This window comes from Hippocampus guttulatus, chromosome 15, assembly GCF_054856545.1.
Source record: "Hippocampus guttulatus isolate MCC_2025c chromosome 15, RoL_Hgut_1.0, whole genome shotgun sequence".
Classification (NCBI taxonomy): domain Eukaryota; kingdom Metazoa; phylum Chordata; class Actinopteri; order Syngnathiformes; family Syngnathidae; genus Hippocampus; species Hippocampus guttulatus.
In genome coordinates, this window is record NC_141275.1 from 11,499,792 (window position 1) to 11,521,859 (window position 22,068).

Below are 22,068 nucleotides of genomic sequence, written 5' to 3' on the forward strand. Positions count from 1 at the left end.
CACCTTACCTGCTAAGGCTTCCACTCAGTAGCCCCCTCCCACTCCTCTCTCGTTCTCCTTTGACTCCCAATAATCTTTAAAGATAATTATTCCCTGCAGGATTAGATATTACCCCAAAATTAGCTTTTAAATGCTTAAATATGGGAAGAAAAGAACAGTCGTGACTGCTTATGAAACAATCTAGCCGAATCCAAATCCCATCAGTTGTTATACTGCTCTGCGGTGCCCCCAACGACCTCCCAAATGAAAATTCAAAATGTATATGTACAATTCCACCAAAGGAGATTAAAGGTGGGGGCAAGTGGTCTCATTCGGCAGATTATCATTTAATTGTTTAGGTCCTCGCATAAATCGTGCGTCCCGAAACAAAATGAGCAAAAGGAAATCAAACATATAAATCCCCTCTAATCCCCATTGTGTGCATCCTCCGCAGCAGATTGGGGCCAAGATAAAAACTGCTGTGAGTATTATGTGGTGGAATGTTCATGTTGCGTCCCTGCGTGCCATTACCGTAAAATACAGGTGTATGTGGACCTGCCTTGTATAATGGATGAGCACAAAGTATCACCAGTGTCATTCTAACCCAACAGGAGAAAGACAGAAGAATAGAGAGAAAGGAAAAACGCATGAATAATTGAGCCCAAATCAGTTGACTTCATCCCTCCCTACTCTCAGACTACTCCAAAGTCAACGCCTGCAACCGGGTTCTTCTGGAAACTTCTAGATGAGAGCGAGGGAAGAAGAGGAATTCATTTTGCCTGACCTTTAGATAATTCTTATCTGTTTTGTAGGAAAAAATGTTGCTGGACTGAAGATCATGATGATACCATGCTGGCCCAACTGGTAGGGCTGCTCTTTCTGCTTTACTCTGCGAATTGTAAGTATGAAGAATTTCTGTATTAGAGGATTTCAACGGTGTTTCCTTCTCATTTTAATCTGCAGTAATATTACTTGCATATCACAAAGATTTAAAAATATACAGTATATGCCAGTAAATATATTGTCTGTCTGCATGTTTTGCTGCATCGTTTTAACTCAAATATCTGTCACGGAAAAAAGGACAAAAGCATATTAAGGTGTTTTTATTTTAAATCCTTTAAGGCCGTGGCTCTCAAACCTCGTTTGTTGCCACCTCCAAGAATCAATGACTCTCCAAGTACCACCATTATGACCCACCAAATGCAAAAAGGAGAGACACAAAATATATATACTGCATATAGAATTGTGATGAATGTTCTGCTGTGTGACTATGTGGCAAATACAGTACTTTGTAATCGTAAATGCAATGACTCCCGTAAACGTAGAATGCAATGACTCCTGTAACTGAACACTGGCGATAAACAACACCACTGCCTCTCTTTCTTGCATGCATGTGTGTGTCTTCTCTTCTCCCCAGCGCAGCCCATCAATGGGGAGGTGGTGTACCGGGATTCCAGTGTGTACGGTGTGGTGGGCAAAGCCGTGATCCTGGAATGCGGGTCCACCTTACCTGACATGTACATATGGAGCTTCACCAAACCCGGCACTGAAGCCATCAAGGCGGTGGTGTACGACTTGGGTCACGGTCCCAAGATCCAGAAGCTGGCCCACACGCTCGGGCAGGTGACGGTCATCTTGAAAAGTGCAGATGTCAGCATCGACAAGCTTCCCGTGGTTGCTCAGGGCCTCTACACATGCCAGGCCTTCTATGACATAGAGAACTTGCCCGTTGTCTACTACCACTACGTGCACCTCACAGTTCGAGGTAAGGCTAATTGCTGTTGACCACACAGAGTAATTTACAATGTCCCGTCACAGAAATGGGAAAAACTGCATCATTTTTAATATCTTGGCTACCTCATCCAGCTTCATAAAAGAGTCAAAGTATGAAAAATGTCTCTTAATAAGACACAGTGCTTAATGTGTCTATTATTTAAATTGGAAAACAGCTAAAGACTGACAGATGAGCTCACAAATTGTTTGTTAGACTCTCCCGTCCGAGAGAAATATGTTGATTTGTTGAAAGTATAACTAATCATAGGTAACGCGGTGGTGGCAGTTAGCACATGGCTAACTAATAGTACTGTAAATAGAGCCAAGCAATGGGATACATTCTTCTAGTTAATACAATCCATTTATCGAACATTACAAACGTGGACAAAACGGAATGGTCGTGAGACAACATAGGCAAACGTGACCCGCTGTGATTTCCGTGGATACCCCGTGCGATTTTTAAAATGTGTACGTGGTCTCTGACATATTTATGTCCAAAGAGATGGATCAGTGATTTAGTAATTGACAGACAACTAATTATCAAACATTTATTGAGTGGTAGTACTGGTCACATCTGACCACCTATAGAGACAAGAAGGATGCTTTTGCCCTCTGTAGTTCCAGTAACAAAGCCACACCTCTTGTTGAGCGATGGCTCACCGGTGGAAGGATCAACGATATGGCTGCGATGCAATCTGGACAACGGGACTGGGCCCATCCAGTATGCGTGGCAACAAGAAAACCATCACGGAAATGTCTCGGTGTTCGCGCAGGGCGGCACCGATGTGGTCAACGTGACGGAGGTGAACCGTAACCACACGGGCTGGTACCGCTGCCTTGCCAGCAACGCCGTCAACAGTGAGCGCTCTGATCGGATATGGCTGGAGATTATCTGTGAGTAGAGATCTTTTTTTTTTTGTGGAACAATTCCAACAACTTTGCTGAGAAACGGCACTTTGAATATGTCAGCTGATTAAAAAAATAATGATAATAAAGAACTCATTTCTTCCACAGTTGGTCCGGACATTCCCCATATCGAGGTGACGCCTTACACGGTGACCGAGAGAGGTTACTCGGCCTTGGAGAGAGAGACCGTCTCTCTGCAATGTCAAGCACGGTCCAACCCGCCCAGCCAGTACGTGTGGTTGTACAACAACTCGCAGGTGTACACCGGGCCGCAGCTCACCATCACCAAGGTCCTCCGCATGCACACGGGCGACTACGCCTGCCTGGCGCAGAACACCTACCTCAACACACGATCCAAGAAAACAATCAGCCTAACTGTCTACTGTGAGTCGAAACTTTGCGCCGCCGACGTGAGTTTCGTTGTTTGATTGGCGAGCTCGTGGTCATTTACAGTCCAAGACGAACGCTGAATCTTCACCATTTCTGAGCTTCTCCTCGATTGCACCTGTTCTGATTTCTTTCTCGATCGGACAATTTCCTTGAAAAGTTATCCCTTCCGATTACTTCCAAATCAAAAACACAGCACACTTCCACTCCCCCCCAAAAAAACACACACACACACGGATGAGTAAAGAGGCCCTCCAGACCGGTTCTTCCATTTGGACCTTCTGGGAACTTGACGGAACGCTTTGGCAGGTACTTGCTGTCATGTCACAAGCCATGACAAGTGACAATGACAAGTGGCGATGGTCACCTGTAAGGACCAGCGCTTGCCATTCTCCCGATTTTTGTTTAGCTGATACAGTGTTCCCTCGCTACATCGCGGATCACCTCCCGCTGCCGTGGAACTTCTCTATTTGTCTAGATCATAAATCCTTGCTGTTATTGTGGAAAACTGTGGTTCATTGCAATTTTTTTCTTTCATGGGCTTTTACATTATGCAATACAATGATACCTTGATTTATGGGTTGAATGTATTCCACGACCTAGTCCGTTGCTTCATTTACTCGTGTAGTTCATCAGTTTTCCTCATTGAACCACTATTGATAATTTGCAGGAATTTTTGGGGGTTCCATGTTTTAATGAAATAAATAAAATATAAAAAAGAGAATTAAAGTGGTATCATGAAGTGTAATTAGGCAGAAAGTCACGCTCGTGTTGACGTCTGCCATTACGGGGCGTTGGGTTGCCCGTTAAAGCACGCTCTTAGTTTCGCGTCGTGTCCGCTCTATTCTCCTTGTGAGTGTTTTCATTTGTATTTGTGATTTGTGAACGGCTGAAACCGCATTGTCGATACATTTTATGCTTGATTTGTTGGCGTGCGCGGTTTAATATGTTTACCATGTGTGTGAAAAGTGTATTGCAACATGTTTAAATATGTGGGGTGGGTAAAGCTATGTAGATATTGGAATAATTGTATGGTGTCTATACATCTCGGATTTTCACCTATGGGGGTCTGGAACCCCCCGCGATGAACGGGGGTTCACTGTATACCCGGCATTGCCATTGTTATCTTCTCCCCTGTTGTTCTGCATCCTTCACTGCCTTGTTACGCCGCCTCTTCTCCCCACAGATCCACCAGACGGCGCTCCTTCCTGTTCCATGGAGCCAGCCATGAATCACACCTCCCTGAGACTACGCTGCTCCTGGACTGGCGGTTTCCCTTCCGCCTCTGTTCACTGGGCTGAAAACTTGAGGCGTGCAGGAGAAGATGATGCAGAAGGAGGGCACAACAGTGACATTTTGCTGCCGTCCGAAGACCTGGCTGGCAACAGCAGCTTTTTTACATGCGCGGGTTACCACCTTGCGCTTCAACAGTCACTGGAGTGCAGCGCACGGGCATGTGAGTGCACCTTTTGAACAATTGTTTGTCCTCTCGGAAATTCTCCTCTGATGCTTGCGGCGTGGGAACATAGCGATACTTTAGTAACTAGTCCTAACACAGGATCCCACAATGAAATCATTAGACACATATAGAGACTCACTTTGACCCACTTTGTTCAGTTGAAATCAATTTCAGCAAGTATTTTGTACCTCACATCAGACACTGGGTACCATGTCACTCAGTCAGCTTTTCTTTTCTCCACCAGATCTGCCCCCATCAGAACCCGCGTGTTTAGCCTACGTGACGACCAACAAGCAGTATCTGATGTTGTCCTGCTCATGGGATGGAGGTGCACCCAATGCTTTGGTGTGGTGGGAGGGCCCCAATGGCCACGGCACACCCAGAGAAGAGAACTCCAACATCCTGAACATTCCCTATGGCACTGCCCGCAGTGGAAGACCTTACATCTGTCATGCAAAACATCCACTTCTGGGCCAAACCAAGACCTGCGGGCTCACGTTGGGTCCGTGCTCGGGAGACAAGTATTTGCATCGGTGCTGGAAATGGGAAAGGTGTAACGTGTTCTCGTCTATTCACAGAGGCCCCCGTGTTGCTCGCGCAGCGCAGGGTCGTGTCGGTGTTTGAGGGGGCTGACGTGCAGCTGTCTTGCAACTTGAGGGCGAACTACCTTCCCGCCAGTCATATAACGTGGTTCAATAATCACGGTTCGGACATCCGGGACACGTCCAAGTACATGCTACTGCGGACATCAACATGGGCCAACCTGACCGTGCGAGACACAGATGAGACTCAGGATAGCGGCGAGTACAGGTGCACCTCAAGCAACGCGGTGGGAGGAGCCGACCTCAACATCACACTCGTGGTTAAGAGTAAGATTCTTTCAAATAATATTTCCAAGACACAGCGACAATTTTCAGCTCTAACTGTTTTACTTCTCAGAGCACCCCATGCCACCCAACGCCACCCTGATCAGGGTGACGTACATCGGCCGGCTGCGGAACGAGGTGGAGCTCGAGTGGCAGATGGAGGGCGATGCCGAGCAAGGCTGGACCGGATTCGTCGTGCAGCACAGAGGGATGAACGAGCGACCGGGGAGGAGAGCAAGCAACAATGACTCAATGGAGGAAAGGATCGGTGCTGCAGTTTGGGAACATAACGTCATCCAGGATCCCGATGTCAGGATTCACACTGTGGGCAGGCTGACACCCACCGCAAACTACCAGTTCCGGGTCATAACTTTTAACCACAGAACCGTGGGGCACCCCTCCGCTGCAAAAACGCCAGGTAGATTCAAGAGAAAACACTAGATTGACACACAGGACCGCACAAACATCTGGCACGCTGAACAATCTCAACAGAACATAATTAGACGTACCCATCTAGGATAGAATTTTTTGTGGGGGGAAATGATTCATTGGCAACTGTATGACTTCTTGATTGTTAAAGCTACAGGTGATGAAACTAACAGAATTGGAAATTCCCCCAGGGCTCATAATCCTAATGTCAATCAAGAAATCCTGTTACTTTATTATGACCTGGATAACTGTCTTTACGTGTTTTAGGATTCTTTTAAAAATCACGGAAAAATGACCCAAAATGGCCTACATGTTGCAATGTTTGACGGTGAAAATAAAGATTCTGGGTCCACACCAAATTTTAATGGGTTCTTCCACGGCATCTTCCCCATGTTTTTTCCCTAGACAAACTGACATAAATATTTATTGTGCAATCTTACCAACAACCCCAGTGAAAACATGACCTTCTGGCAGCGGTTCCAAATGTATAACATCGTATTAAATTGAGTGTGGATGCTGTTAATAAGACTGTGATGGATATAATCTGGTGTAACGGTTTAACACTGTTCTTTTTTCTTTATTTACTCAGGTTAAAGACTCATCCCTAACTCCCACACAAACACAAACACACGCAACACCAACTTTCTGTTTGCCTTCCCTTCTCTTTTCATTCTATTTGCCGTGTGCTCCTCTTTCTTCTAAACCACAGCTAACGGCTAATCTTGGTTGGTGATTGCTCGTCATTTATGCAGTTTAGAGGGTTTTGTTTTATTGTGTCTGAATAACAATTTCCTGTAAAATAACAATGCATTTCGATTAATTCCACAGTAAATTGTACCGCTTTGAAAATCCCCAGAATTTTACAGCTATAATCATGATAGGTCAGCGAAATTCAGCCCACTTAATTGTCTCATTCAAAATAAAAATCGGCAGGAACTGCCTCTTTGAAGTTAATGACAGAGGCCAGCCACTTTCCCTCCTTCTCAGCTGAGCAGAGAGGGGAGTGAGCAGTTACACACATCAAACAAGGGGAGATGAGAGAGGGCCACAGGGGTAACTCCGGCATATTGACACAAATGCCTTTTTTGTACTTGATTAATATGCAGTCCTAAAAAAATAATAAATAAAATAAAAAAATTGGTATGAGCGAGGATTAGTCAATCTCCAAAGACCACGTGCAAATCTACAATCAGATCATGCCTAGTTGAGAAAACCTGTTAATTCATAACATTTTCAAAGATTACAAAATATATATACACTGTACGTATGTGTGATTATTATGTAAGATTTGCTGCAATTTGTCAAATATGCTCTGTTGCAGCCGAGCCGCGCTCCAACAACTACCCTGCTGTGATTGGCGCTGCCATAGGCGGGATGCTTTTTGCAGTCATCGCCACAGTGCTGCTGCTCATGTACATTTTCCGCAACCGCAACAACAACCCTCGTGAGTCTCACTCACATATTAGTTCGCGCTTTAGCTGAGCTCAGTGTACCGAATTCAAGTTTCCCCTTTTGCCTTTTCACAGGACTGCACGACATGTTGTTTGGCCTGTGAGTATGCGAAGCATCAGCAAAATAGTAGAGCCTTTTTTGGCTTCACCTAAATATGCGAATGGATTGTCACGTTTTCCTCTTCCAGGCATCATAGCCAGTCGAGGGAGAACATTAATTTCCCAGAGGATGATGTGGTCAATGGGACGGAGGGCGGAATACCAGAAATGGGAGGCTCATCCAGCCAAGGCAAGATGGACACGTACACTTTACGCAATGCTTAAAAAGTCACATGATTAATACAACAGCCCCACTTGCCAGTTCAGGATAAAGGGCACCCTGCTCAATAGAAATTGACAGAACGACAATAACCAACTTGCTCAAAAAAGTAATCCACTGCAAGCTCAGTCACAATGTACAGTATGTGTGCGATCACTCTTTTTGTGATCATGAACGGCTACCGTACACAATAAAAATAAAGCCACGATCATTGTGCAATGTTTTATAATACTCGTTTTCTTTCGATGCAGGTGCGTCATGCATTGCATTATTTCAGATGCGATACTGAACCATATTTGCTGGTTATGCTGATATTCATAACTTTGCTGCTGTGAATTGGGAATTTCTCCATTGTGAGGCTAATAAAGGTTTTCTTATCTTATCTTATGATTCTTTATCCAGCTCCCAGAATACCCCGGGCGGCTTCACCCTTGACCACCGCCGACCAAGCCCCTCCCACAGGCGACAACGAACCTGTCAATGTAACCATCACCGTCCAGGCGACTGGATCCTAAGGCACGTTACTGGCAAAGTCATAGAAGTCCTCATTTTTTTCTTTTTTTTGTAGCCACCAAAATTGCATCACTATTTTGTTCGTCTCATCATCTTAAGCCTGAAATATACAGTTTGAATCCTCTCTTAAAAAGAAAAATGCACAACACAGATTGTTTGGCATGAACATCTTTTCAAAAATAATTTATTTAAGATTTTGAACAGTATAACTTGAAAGCAACTTAAGAACAAATCAGTTTTACAGGCTGAACAGAAATGTAACGTTTCTATGGATGGTTCACCTGCAATGTTTGCGTTATTTCTAAATAACAAAACATGACAACAGGAAGTGGGTCGGACAAACACAAAACAGAACAAACAAACGGGAAAGTTTAGATATTTAACAATAAAGAGTCAACAGCTACGTACAAACAGGTGCCGCCCTCCTTCACGGCCAATGTCAGTTTATATTTGGAAAGGGGATTTTCTGAGTGCAGATGATGTCGCACAGTTTCTGCTTTATCTTCACGAAGAGACGTTTGAACTCCAGACCATCACCCTGAAAGCACAAAATGATGATGATAATGATGTGCGCGTGTATCAATTACCTTTTCGTTCGGTTTGACGTCATCACTCAAAGTCGAGACTAAAAACCACCTTGGACAGCCTGAAATCCAGCAGCACTTTCTGATTCATATCAAGCAAATGGACTTTGAAAATGAGCTTGTTGTTTCGCTTGTCGAGTGTGCTCACAGTCACCTGGGGGACAAAGATGAGTCAAAATCTCTTTGCATAACAAACATACACACTGATCAGGGTTTAAAAGTCTAAATTGTAGTGCTTCTAAGTCATCAAATTAAAATGGACCCTGTAAATAAAGCATACCTGATTGTTGCATGTGAGTTTGTAGCAGAGGGCCAGGCTATCGCAGGCGCCTTTTAGCGAAGTCAGAGAGGTGTCAGCATTCACTGAGGTGAAGAAACGTGTCATTCGGCGCACTAATCTTTGCCACGGGGTCTGTGTCCACAAAGGAGAGATTTGATCATGAAAGCGTTAGTTTTAGTATTTGTTGTAGTTTATTTAAATACATGGGAAATTCGCAGAGTGCAAGATCATGACAAAAAAAAAGTCACGAAATTAAAACTGTATGGCAGAAGGCCGTTAAAGCTACAGATGATGCAGAAAAACATCAGAATTAAAGGAGCCGGAGTCACCTGACTGGCTCCTGGCGTTCCCAGCAGCTGACTGCCCAGCAGCATGTGCTCGGGTTTGGTCGGCTGAGAGAAGCTAACCTGACCGTCTGATTGACCGATGAGCAGCATGGCTTCCCAAGCTCCCACGGCAAGTTCGGGCTGGGAGCTGGAGAACTGTATCTTGTCATCGCTGCACAGACAAATACCGGAACGCTGACGATGTGGGGGCGCACCAAAAAAATGTAGCCGAAGAAAACGAAAAGAAAGATTCACCTGCTGGCTCGGGATATGACTTCAACATCAGATCGGCGGTGTTTGTTGGCACCAGAGCTTAAAGAACCTAGTGGCTGCTTTACACCTGCATAAAATCATGATTAGAAATGTCATGTTAACTAACAGGCTCCTTTATGACTTACCTTGAGTGAACCAGCGGTCTTTCTGAATGTCCGCAATGGTGATGCGTGCTTCTGGTTTGGCCAACAATAACTTGGACAATAAACCTTACAAAAAGAAGACGGCGTGTCACACAAAGGGGGGCAACGCATGATTTATATATAAAGTGAGGACTTACAGAGAGGCACTGGCTGTATTTTCTTCCAGGGAGACAGGTAGGTTTTCTTGTTAAGCCAATCCAAATATTCCTGACAGATTTCAGCAGGTTGGTCCCATGGCAGTTCTGGCAGGGGGAAGAAAAAAAAAAATACATTTCAGAAAAGCCCTTTGTTAGCATGAATTGAGTAAAAGTTGATAGACTTCCTCAATAATTAGCCGATTATTTACTTGTACAAATAGTCCACGAACTAACAAATGAGCTCAATTAGCTCCAAACTAGTTGCTTGACCCCGCCCACTGCGTCACCATTCAATTGGTTTTGGGGCACGTTACCATTTGGTGAGCCTTACCTCCAGCCAGCATTGCAGTCAGCACAATCCCACAAGACCAGATATCTGCAGGTTGAGCTTTGTATTGGGTTTGGCTCAACAGCTCCGGAGCGACGTAAGGGAGAGTCCCGCAAAGACGATTCATCGGTCGCTCCTTTCCTTTGAAGCGAAACATGGTTGCGAGGCCGAAATCGGTCAGCTTGAGGTTGTCTGAAAAGCAAAAGCGCAGTAGATAAAAATGACATGAATACATGCAACCGTTGATGCGTTTCTTTTTATAGCGCGTGTACTCATGATGGTCGCTGGAGTCTATCCAAGGTGACAAGAGGCGGATGTATTGGCATACACAGTCACAGTTTCTTACCTTTGTCATCCAGCAAAATATTCTCAGGCTTTATGTCTCTGTGGGTGATGCCAATTCCGTGGAGGTACTCCTGCAAAAAGCATGAAGTGAGAATTGGATTGAATCAGAAACAAGGAGCTCACATGATACACACACACACACAAGCGTGCTTCTCTCACCACAGCGGCTACAAGTTGCTGAAAAAATCTGTGAGCATCTTTCTCTGGCATTCCAACATCCGGCTCTAAAGACAGAAGTTTGATTGGCTGCATTTATTTGTTTATGACTGGGGTATGTACAAAGTCATGACAACTGATATAAGAGCTGCCTTTTCAAAATAAAAATGTAGCGGTAGTAAATGGACTCTCTCCTGTTATTTTGTATTTTAAGGGAAAACTTTATAGTTGAATTAGTCCATTACAATTAACCTGTGTCTCACCAATGCGGTCGAATAGCTCGCCTCCAGTGCAGTACTCCAAAAAGAGATAGACAGTAGTTCCTTCCTTACGGTGGCCAAAAAAACGCACAATGTTCTGGTGGTTAAGCATCTGGAGAGAGAAAAAAAACAGTACTAAATAGCTCACACACTTATCAATTGACTTCATTGAAATACTTGAAGGGTTGCTTCAGAGGTCACATCCTACCTTGTGCACACAGATTTCCTTCTTAACATTTTCTGCACATTCTTTGGCCTGCAAGGTGTCGATGACTTTGACTGCGACCGCCTCTTCCGTCTGTCTGTTCACCAGCAGCCTCACTCTAATTGCAGAAAGGAACATGACAAAAAAAATCATCTACAAATGTGATTCTCAGAGTGGAGTACTGGGGTCTCTCTAGTGGTACATGAAAGAAACTGGTCAATTTTTTTTTTACCTTTGAAGTCAAATACATTCTAATATGAACTTTGACTTATGTAGTTTTTCCTGGCTTTCAACCAGGCTAGTGTCTACACCGCCTAAACTCAACTGCAACCAACATGAGGGCCAGTGCTATAAAAAATAGATGTGTTTGTTTGTTTGTTGCATATATTTTCACCAAGCATAACCATTGGAGGACAATAAAAACTTAAATGGTCTTTCTCCAGTCGCGCTCGCCCCGGCGCAATTTTGGGGGGATATTTTCATTATATATGTATAATTAACAGTGCACTGAGTGACAAACAACAAAGTTTTTCCTACTCTCCATAAGCTCCTTCACCAAGTGTCTGAACAAGATCCCAGTCCTGCACAAACGGCACAGCCATGCTAAAAACAGAAACATACATTATGAATACACTCGCATTTCGAAAGCCAAAATAGTCTTATTGTCTGTAGCACGACAGTAATCCAAATAAAGTTTCTATTCGCAGCCACGTACCTGCACAACCACCAGTGTCTCCCAAGTTTCCAAGTCTAACTGACGTTGAAGTAACACATGAAGCACACCTAGAAGAGCCCACTGTGGTAAGTCTGCACAGAATCAAATTGGCGCGCTGTTGTTTTGCAAACGTTTACTTCCCCCGTTACGCTACTTCCGCCTTCGTTTCATTTGCTTCCGGTTTACGTCCTCATTGCGGCACATTCGTTTGTTAAACATTTAATTATGCTTTACGGCAGAAGAAATGTGATAGTCTACATGTATGCCTTATAGTGAGACCGGCATCGCATATTTTTAACACCATTACCGACTTTTGAAAGCTATATTTGCTCCCCAAATGTAATTTCGTAGGATTCTCGATTCACGACGATGTTCCATTGTCACGGCGGCGTTTCCATAAGTAGCAATGCATCCTTGTGTTCATCTACGCTGACGCAGTTACATAGTTATGTTTAAATATATCATTCCTGGCTTGTGACTTTTTTATCCGGTAATAGGACTCAATATTTTACTAATTTAAATAAGTAGCATTTTTTTTTTTTTTTGCCTAAATGTTACGAATGTGATAGTAGACGTTCACCAGAACTGTACCTTTATGGGACGGGTAGAAATATGACGTTTCTTGAATCAAAGAGATCATAGACATCAAACAGTTGGAGAATAATAGATTCAAATAAAGTAACTTTAAAAAGGAATATCGTCCAAAACATCTTTATTGATATAGTGCTTTCACGACAGCTGAAGCTGTAACAAAATCTATTTACAGAACAGTTAACATGAAATACCAAAAATAATATCACAGAACATATAAAATATGGACAGTCATACAGTCGTAACAACTATTCCTGCATACAACTTGTTGTTTGAAGTAGTTTTAGATGAAAGAGGAAAGAATCAAAGTCTTCTTTCATCAGTGAATCAGAGACGTCATGATCAAAACGTACATGACGTCCAACACGTTTGCTCCAATCACTGAAAAACCCCCCGTAAACTTGTTTAGTCTATATATCAAGGTAATTATCTTTCCACAATGTTAGTCATAGTTTTGAAATGGTTGTGTTCATTTACATGTTCTGCTTTGCAGCGCACGGGAGGAAAAGGATGGAGGGTGCGTGGGGAGATTCCTGGAGGGTCAGTTGAACCCGTGCGGTGTTCGATCAATACCTGGGTCAACGTGTAAACAAATCCATGCTCAACTACGCCTCCATTTTTGGGAAATGATGAGGCGAGTGTCCAATGCCAAACACACCAATATGAGTTAGTGATCATCCTTTCAATCAGAAAGACTTTTGCTTTCATTTTGACCAATCAATTGCAACAGAACTAAGTATGACTCTGATATTCATTGCAACATTATAAAGTTTTCAGCATCAGCCCTGACAGTAATATTGATCTAATTCTGTTTGTCCCTAAAGTTAATAAGTAACATCTCGATTCTGGCTTGCGCGCCGTGTGAGTTAATAAAAGGCCATCTCCTGCACATCATCTCATTTTTTTGGTTCCTCGCTTGCTGGAGTTTCCAACATGCAGTTATCTGTTCACTGGGTTGGGTGTGCGGCACTTTTGTCTCTCCTCATAGGTGAGCTCGGTGTGTGTGTGACATTTTACAAAACCTGAATCTGGATTGACTGGACCTGTTTTTAGATCTGGATGTGTTCTAGTTTCTCAATCTGTGCTTAGATGGGTGATAACTTTCCCGAAATGGAGAAATGTCCTGTGTATTAACTTTATTTTTCATTTTAGTTGGAGAAGTGCGGTGCGCTTGTACCGAGGACAATATGCAAATAGAGGGAGGCCATTACACACTGACCAAGGGACTAAATGCAAGCAGCATGCTGGTCTACCACTGCCCTGAGGGTTTCTATCCATATCCCTCCAGAAGGCGCGTGTGCCTGCTCACTGGCACATGGAGCGAAATGCCCCGACGCTCTAGACCTCAGACGTGCAGGAGTGAGTAGCACCAAGATGATGCTTTTCACACCTTGCCTCACTCCGCAATTAATCTGAATCCCTGCTCGTCTATGTATAGAGGTCGAGTGCCCGAACCCCTTTGTGCTGATGCACGGCAGCGTTTATCCTCCTCAGGAGAAATACTTTGCAGACAACGAGACCACGTATGAGTGCTACTCGGGCTACACGTTGCGAGGCTCAGCCAGGCGGGTCTGCTTACCAAACGGCAAGTGGAGTGGCTCCACTCCTATTTGCAGCCGTGACTGTGAGTCTACTTCTCTGATCTTGATGTTTTTAACCACAGTGGAACCTCTAAGGTTTTTAACAAAAAATAATAATAAAATACAGGGAATTTTTGCCTCATTGAAGTTCGAACCATCATCATAAGTGATGTCAGGTGAGATGATTAGCATTTTTCATTTTTGGTGGAGAAAAAAACCCAGCAGGGTACCATTCATGTCAGAATGGCAAATTACTATCACGAAAATTAGAAGACATGCTTGACAGTTGTTGTTTTTCTTTTTGACCTCTGAAAATGTTGGCTCTTTAATTTCCTAAACAGTCAATACTGATGAAGCAACCACACAGATCAATATGTGTTCTAATGCTGCTTGCGAAAAACCGGCGCATTGTTTTACCCGCCTGTGCGCGCACCATTTGCAAATTTATTTTGTAACCTATCCTCCGTTATTGGCTGAAAAACTCACCTATTCTATATTTGTGCTCTCTGAAATGCCCATGACGGCAAAAGTGCTGTCTTGGCGTCAAAGAACTATCTTGAAGTGACTCAATTGCAGTTTTAGGTGGGCTTCAATTCCGTGCTTTTTTTCCCCCCGTATTTGCGCACATCCCTATCTCATCTAGATGCCAATATATGATATCAATGATTCACCAAATGTGACATTTGTAGCACTAGTGGTACATGGACACCCTCTACTGGTATGTGAAAGAATCACTGTCTCAGTACATTCAGTTGTATTTAGCTTTTTCAGTACAATACATTTCCAATTAATATTAAGAATTACGTTTTCTAAAACCTTAATTTGTGTTTAAAAAATGTTAACTTTTATGTCCTGTACATTTCAACTGAATTATTTTCCTATGTCTAAGTGCAGTGTTAATTTTCAGAGATGCATATTACAATATAATATCAAATCTACTGTATTATTTTAAACCGTGTCACAAAACAGATTATGTTGAACTTTGGCGGTTCCACTGTATCAGGGTTACTGTTGTGTATATCTTAATTGATTTTGGTGCCTTTGAAATGATCGCACACAGCAGGAAGTGATTGTGCCGATCCCGGGATCCCAGCTGGCGCCTTGAGAACCGGGAATTCGTTTGGACTTGACGACAAAGTGAAATACAGCTGCACCGGCAATCAGTTTCTGGTTGGCTCCAGTGTGCGAGTGTGCCTGGAGAACGGCCAATGGACTGGCACGGAACCCGCTTGCTACTGTAAGCCAGGCACTGCCACACTCATACTTACACCATCGGGGCTCAAACAAAATCCGCACCCGGTTAATTAAGAGGATTTTCTTTTTAAAATTGTCAACTCTATTTCAAATGGACTATATTCTTGACATTTAATTCATTTCACCCTTGTTGGAAACATGCCATAGTAGTTGCGCTTGTTCGAAACTTTCTGTCCTAGTGTGTAAATTTCATGATATCAGCTCCCAGTGACACAATCCATTCAGAGTACGGCAGGCTCAACAGTAGCGTCAGAATGAGGTCATGGGCAGTAAATTGGTGATGGATTGTGATTCATGAGTTGCTCACTAATAGCCTGTGTACAAAATAACTTGCGTTCGCCTTCCAAGTATGCCACGTATGTTTTCTTTATTTTATTGATTTATTTTTGTACATATGATACAGTATCCTTTTCTTATTTTTTTTTATCAACACTGCCAGATGATATAAACCATTGTCAATAAGTGAAAGATTGTATTAATCAACTGGAATTCATTCGGTGTCTTTACCTCCTCAGACGATTACACTTATGATACTCCACTGGAAGTTTCAGAGGCTTTTGGCAGCGCAATTAAAGGCAGCCTCACCACTTTGGAGCCCACCGGTAAGCCTAATGATGCCCGCCGATGTATTTATCACAATAAAATGGATTGCAATCACAGCATGATTATGCTCTGCAAATGGCTATGAATGCATTTGTGCCGAAACAAAATGGCAAGACTCTATTAACTCTTTAACTCCCTACTTTTTAATCCATTCAGATGACACACAGGAGGGCAGAAAAATCCGGATTTCAAAAACAGGAACACTCAACATCTACATTGGTGTGGATATTTCTGAGAGCATCGAAGAAAAATACTTCAATGATGCCAGGGATACTGTAGCTAAACTTATCACCAAGGTAACAACAACAACTGCTGATTGTTGAAATAGGGAGCTTCTGTTGATGGACGCTGGCCACAAATATGCTGATTTACAAAAATACCCCCGCGATTTTGCGGGTACCACATTTAATCAATTAGTCGACATTCTGAAAAATAAGGAGACAGGACGTATGATGCTTGACAGATCACCTGCAGCATCAGTTTCTTATATAACTATTAAAAGGGCTCAACAAACCAAAAAAAAAAGTTGTGTTTTTGCAGATATTGGAAAAGTAATCATAATGTCATCATAATGTGCTGTAAGTTTGGTGTGAAGCATTTAAGTGTCTGGCACACCTTCAGGAGCACATTTTGGCTCACTGTCCACTAAACGGGTACAAACAGGGTCTCATTCCATTTAGCTGTCAGGGCAGCGTCCCATTACAAGTGCATTTCATTACAAATTACTGTTCGCATCATAATCCTGACTGAAGCTTTGGCCCGAGTCTCTTGCGTGTTCTCAGTGCAGCCAGCAGGATATTATTTTGGATGATAAATGGCCCATTTACAAAGTAACACACGTAAGCAATTAGTGAGGATATGGGACATATTTTGCAGCAATTTGCATGTACTTGTGTGCTCATTACTAGACTTGATTGGTGCTTTTCTTTTTTTCTTCCCATGCCATACAGATTTCATCTTTTCCTATCTCTCCAAACTACGAAGTCGTATTTTTCTCCTCCGAAGTATTTGAAGTTGTCAACATTCTGGATTTTTTGGACGGCCAAGTCCAACTGAACGTCTTGAAGACAAAAGTGGAAAGCTTCAATATTGGCGGTGGGTGCCCAACAGATCAGCCCTCTTTCTGGAAATGACATTTTATTCAACTGCTTCGTTAGGAGGTTTGACTCAGTGTGTTTGTTGTTCCCCCGCTTGAAGCTGGAAACACAGCCGGAACCGATCTCAACCTGGTCTTCATGACCTTCTTGGAGCGAATGGCACTCATCAAGCAGCGAACAGGGGAAGACGGCTTTAAGGAGCACCGTCATGTCATCATTCTGTTTACAGACGGTAAACTTCATTCACCTCTGAAATCAGTTTCAATGTGTACACATTATTTGCTCTAGTTTAAAAAAAAAAATTAAGCCAAAGTGTGTTCTAGTTCACATTATTTGCTCTAGTTAAAAAAAAAAAATTAAGCCAAAGTGTGTTCCAATCTATTTTTGATTGACACACAGGGGCCTACAACATGGGTGGTTCACCTGAGCCGACAGTTGAAAAAATCAAGAACCTGGTATACATGGACCCCAATTATAAGCAGAAAGAGCCATTGAGAGCAGAGTACCTGGGTGAGTTGACGTTTGCTCAAATGAGCTTGAGTCCAGTCCAAATGAATAAGCCGCTCTTCATTTTGCGTCCTCCTTTCAGACATTTACATTTTCGCCATCGGGGCGCAGATCTTTGATGACGACTTGGAGCCTCTCGTCGTGGGGACGGGTGGCAACCATTACTTCAGGATGAAGGACATCAAAAAACTGCAAAAGACATTTGATGAAATTATCGGTGAGATTTATAATTATATTTTGCTTCCACAAGTCCTCAAGTGTCCATTTCCAAGATCTAATTTGATTCCGAGGAGTTATAAGACAACATGACAAAGCAGTCTTATCTCGTTTCCTCGTGTACTTAAAAGCAGGCTCTCCTTTCCTGAAATGTCTCATGTATTCCTTCTTCTCATGTTGGGGCAAGAAGCTCAAGTATCACTTTCACATTTTACACCATTGATTTGATTGCACTGCTAATTAAGCGCCATTACTTGAGGCCATTAAAATATGGAGCAGCCTTTACCTCACAAACTGCTCATTTTAAAAACAACATTGAGAATTTACCAACAAATAGCAAGAAAAGCCGTTGGAATAGAAAGCTTTGCCCAATGACTTTTGTCCCTGTAAGGCCACTTTAGTTGGGGGTTTAGAGGCTAAGCTAATAACCTCGAATGAGCTAGCATGCGTTATTGACAATTACAAAAACACACTATAAATGATCTACATTCCAGAAAATTTTAAAATGACTGCACTACACTATACTGTAATTGCATTTATAGCAATGCTTTTCAGGTAAAAAAAAAAAAAAAAGTTTGGACGGTAATTGTTTCCATGAGTATTTTTGTCTTTTGGCTGTGAAATATAATTTTAATAATCCTTATTTAGACATGTGACCTCCATTTGGGTTTAAAAATTTGATTTAAAGCAAGGTGTACTTTCAAGAATGTCACAATGAGCATCACTACGACGAGGAGAGCCCTCTAACTCACGCTGCTTCAAAACATGTCACATTTTTTCGAATGGTAATAAATGACATTCTGACAGTCAGTTTTTATTTACTTTCAGATGAGGATGAAGTCAAAGGCTTGTGTGGTCTTCACAAGGATTATGTCACCACTGAAAAAAGGGAAAACTATCCATGGTTAGCGCTGATTGTTGTCCAGGTGAAAAATGAAGACTTTTTTTTTTCTTGAATTACTTTTCGTGTCACCTCGTGGACTAAATCTAATTGGTGTCCGACTGCTATTTTAAGAACGAGGGTCGAGTTATGAAGTGCATTGGCTCTCTGGTGACACCCATGTTCATCTTGACCGCCGCTCACTGCTTCACGTTTGAAGATCTGCCCAAGCACGTCACGGTTGACATCGACGACGGACAGGGCAGAAGTAAGATGCCCCAGAGGGACCTTCCATCATTTAACTTTGTATTCTAAAAGGCTCATTTGCATTTACATTTTTTTCCCCCCGCTATATCACAGATCACCGTATCCCAATTTTTGTTTTGTGCAATGCATCCATGGAAATGTGTGTCCCTGACAACTCTTTTGCTCCTGTTTCTTTTTCTCTCTCTATGACAGCCAAAAAAGTTAAGAATTTCTTTTTACACCCAAAGTTCAACGTCAGCGCTAAAGTCAGCGAGGGCGTGAAGGAGTTTTACGACTATGACGTGGCTCTCATTCAACTTACCGAATTTGTGAAAATCTCCACTCTGGTTAGGTACGACAATGATTCAATAGTGATTTAAAAAAGTAATGTTTGTGAAACTGCTCGCGACATTGTCTTCTCTCCTTGTTTAGACCCATTTGCTTACCCTGCACCCAGGAGACCAGTGATGCTCTAAAACTGGTTGGTGAATCCACCTGCGCAGAACAAGGTAACTGAACTAATGAAATAAGAAAGCACGATCGTGTAGCACTTGTATGCAAAAGAAAAAAAGTGGTTCATGTGAGGGCAAATTTGACATTTAGAAATGAAAACGAAGATATTTTGTTTCTACTAATTGCACGCGCTTATCCTTAAGCTAATTATGCTGAATTGTCTGCATTTTTGTGGTCTCTAATTACAGAGCAGCTCCTGTTAAAGAACATGGAGAAACTTACGTTCCTGACACGCAGCAAGGCCAAATGGGTGGATGAAAAACATGTCCACGCTAAACTTGGCGATAAGGTGAGTTGTTGACAAATCTAGCCTCTTGTTCCCGCAAAAGTTTCCTTGAACTCATTTGACCTTCGCCGTTGTGTCACGCAGAGGGACGAATGCATTCAACACGCACTGGAGGCACCGGGAATCACTGCACAGAAAGCAGAGATTCCCGTGACGGAAAATTTCCTGTGCACCGGTGGTCGCGCTCCCTTCAGAGATCACATAGCGTGTACAGGTACGTTGACTTTGTGGCTTTTTCATTCCTATGGAGCATTTGGGGGACTTTATTTCTCATTGAGGAATGTCGTTTGGGGCAGGTGACTCTGGAGGAGCTGTCTTCAAGAACTACGAACATCGCACAGTGCAGGTGAGCCTTTCTTTTTATTGGGGGGGGGGGGGGGGTTCCTCACAATTAAGCCAAATATGAAATTAAAGCAGCTCTTGAAGTGTTTTATAATTTGGAACCCCTGGCCTGAATTTTTGGGTATCTGTGTTTTTTACTTTTCTTTTTTTGACTTAAGTCAAGGAAATGAACGTACTTCAACTCAAATACAGCATCAGTGCTTTTGCCTCTGCTGTACAGCAGCTAAAGGAGGTTCCACTGTATGCAGTCTTTATGAAAATAAAAACACAACTGGTATCTATATTTTTTAATTAAAAACAGTTTTGTTTTTATTTTTTTGTTCCAGATTGGAGTGGTCAGCTGGGGAAGCAAAAACTTGTGCAAGGGCGGTGGAGACGTCTACTCAGACGACAACTCCCGTGATTTCCACATCAATGTCTTCAGGGTTGTACCTTTCCTCAAATCTATCCTTGGAAACGACAACCAGGATGATTATGCACCGCTGGAGTTCTTGAAGAGCTAAATGCTGCGGTTTGATTTTGTTTTTAGAGTTTACCTGAAGGGGAGACAAGGAATTCACATTAATATCATCGCGCATGTTTTTCGTAAATGTAAAGCCGATATCACTTTTTGAGTCACCGTAGACTATTGTGAGCAAGACGGAAAACATATATGAAGTCGTGATTTGAAAAAAAAAAGTAACTTGCTCAGTGTCTTTAGTTTGGAAAAAAAAACTTCCAATATTGCTTTGTGGAATGTAGGTATAATGTACTCAATGAATGTGTTAAACCAAATTGGTAAGTGAATTTCCATACCCATGCTGATAAATGCTCCCCCTTATAGCTGTCAAACAGGAAAGATTTTTTAAAAATACATTACCAAACAAATCAATGTATCTATTCTTTTTTTTACCGGAATGAGAAATCCCACAAGCATGGCAAAGCCATGCAAATTATAAGAAGGCCTAATGAATGAATGGCGAATACGTTCCTTGTGCCAGCGTAAAACCATAAAGATAACAAAGATTTATAATCTGACAAAACATACTGGTCAGGCGCATTTTTCAGTTATTATTAGCTAATTTAGAATGGGGTTTTTTTTTCGTCAGTTCTCAATGTTACCAAGACTATCGGAACATGTTTTGACAGTATAAAAGCCTGAGCCAAACCGTGTTGTTTCGATAGCATTAAAGTCAATAGTAATTAGCTAAAACAATTGCAGGCAACATAATGTAATATTCCTTCTTCTCAGTATGAGCACTATGTAAGTGCATAAAAGCTATTTTTTGTGAAGAGACGTTTTTGTTTGGACTAAGTTAAGACAGTATAAAAAAAATTAAGTGTTGTAATAATTCTGTCCTACTTTTAATGTAGTATGATTATATGTCGCACCTCGTACAGAGTGTGAGCACGTTTGCCGTCTTTGTTCACGAGTAGTCGATTGGAAGTACTGAATAAGAATGGGATGTGCTGCAGGTGTATCTAATGCTGTTGGTGTTGAGTGGCTACGTCACGCCGCGTTCATCATCCTCAACAGTTTCCGTTAACAACTGGTTGTTCATCAAACCGCAAACAAGAACGCGCCGTGAAGTTACTACAAGGTTCCATTAAAAGGCTTTTACGTTTACTGATGGAACGTTCCGACTCTCCTTTTGGGTCACCGAGTCGAGGCTTGTTTCCAGCTCGTCTGCTCGGGCCTGCGCATTGCGGACACCGCGTCTGGTGGCGTGCCAGCATCCATTATTCAAATCTAATTTAGTGGAAATTATTTTTTGGGTTGGCACATGGTGCAGTTTTGTATGTCTCTGTGGTGCAAATCAGAAGCACTTGTCATTGTTTTGTGTGCGTGCGTGCGTGCGCTGCATTACAAAAGATGCAGAGGCAAGTTTATGGCCTCGGAGGAGCTTATTTGACTTGATCAGCTGACCATTATGCTGTCATGGTTTGACTCAGTGGGAAAAAAAAGTACACTTAGCAATTCTGCCTATTGGCTAAACGTCGACGTGGTAAATTTTCCTTCTGAGTTTCTTTGACACTGGGCACCGCCCACCCGCCTCATGCGTGCGTGTGGGCGACCAGTGATGTACGGGGAGCATCCCCGCGGGAGCATTCATCTGGATTCCCTTTAACTAATTAGGAC

At 42.6% G+C, this 22,068-nt stretch overlaps 3 protein-coding genes across 3 annotated transcripts; 2 read left to right on the forward strand and 1 right to left on the reverse strand.

Moving 5' to 3' along the window:
* The first annotated feature begins 828 nt into the window (after positions 1-828).
* Positions 829-8,958, forward strand: vsig10l2 (V-set and immunoglobulin domain containing 10 like 2). The gene is made up of 12 exons (XM_086131644.1): positions 829-877; positions 1,397-1,744; positions 2,371-2,646; positions 2,767-3,042; positions 4,232-4,501; positions 4,749-5,006; positions 5,083-5,373; positions 5,444-5,788; positions 7,121-7,243; positions 7,326-7,350; positions 7,439-7,539; positions 7,972-8,958. The coding sequence occupies exons 1-12, from the start codon at positions 829-831 to the stop codon at positions 8,082-8,084; spliced, it is 2,475 nt and encodes an 824-aa protein (XP_085987770.1). The 3' UTR covers positions 8,085-8,958.
* chek1 (checkpoint kinase 1) lies at positions 8,482-11,963 on the reverse strand. The gene is made up of 14 exons (XM_086131481.1): positions 11,835-11,963; positions 11,657-11,722; positions 11,123-11,237; positions 10,918-11,026; positions 10,658-10,722; positions 10,500-10,569; positions 10,157-10,345; positions 9,826-9,930; positions 9,671-9,754; positions 9,528-9,612; positions 9,276-9,444; positions 8,947-9,078; positions 8,719-8,820; positions 8,482-8,620 (listed from the first exon to the last, which is right to left on the reverse strand). The coding sequence occupies exons 2-14, from the start codon at positions 11,719-11,721 to the stop codon at positions 8,522-8,524; spliced, it is 1,389 nt and encodes a 462-aa protein (XP_085987607.1). The 5' UTR covers position 11,722; positions 11,835-11,963; the 3' UTR covers positions 8,482-8,521.
* A 1,302-nt stretch (positions 11,964-13,265) lies between these two features.
* LOC147193863 (complement factor B-like) lies at positions 13,266-21,555 on the forward strand. The gene is made up of 18 exons (XM_086131473.1): positions 13,266-13,413; positions 13,578-13,784; positions 13,864-14,049; positions 15,066-15,242; positions 15,775-15,861; positions 16,019-16,158; positions 16,813-16,957; positions 17,060-17,191; positions 17,359-17,469; positions 17,549-17,683; positions 18,511-18,608; positions 18,698-18,830; positions 19,022-19,160; positions 19,241-19,317; positions 19,510-19,610; positions 19,692-19,821; positions 19,904-19,953; positions 20,276-21,555. The coding sequence occupies exons 1-18, from the start codon at positions 13,359-13,361 to the stop codon at positions 20,450-20,452; spliced, it is 2,280 nt and encodes a 759-aa protein (XP_085987599.1). The 5' UTR covers positions 13,266-13,358; the 3' UTR covers positions 20,453-21,555.
* Positions 21,556-22,068: the final 513 nt, after the last annotated feature.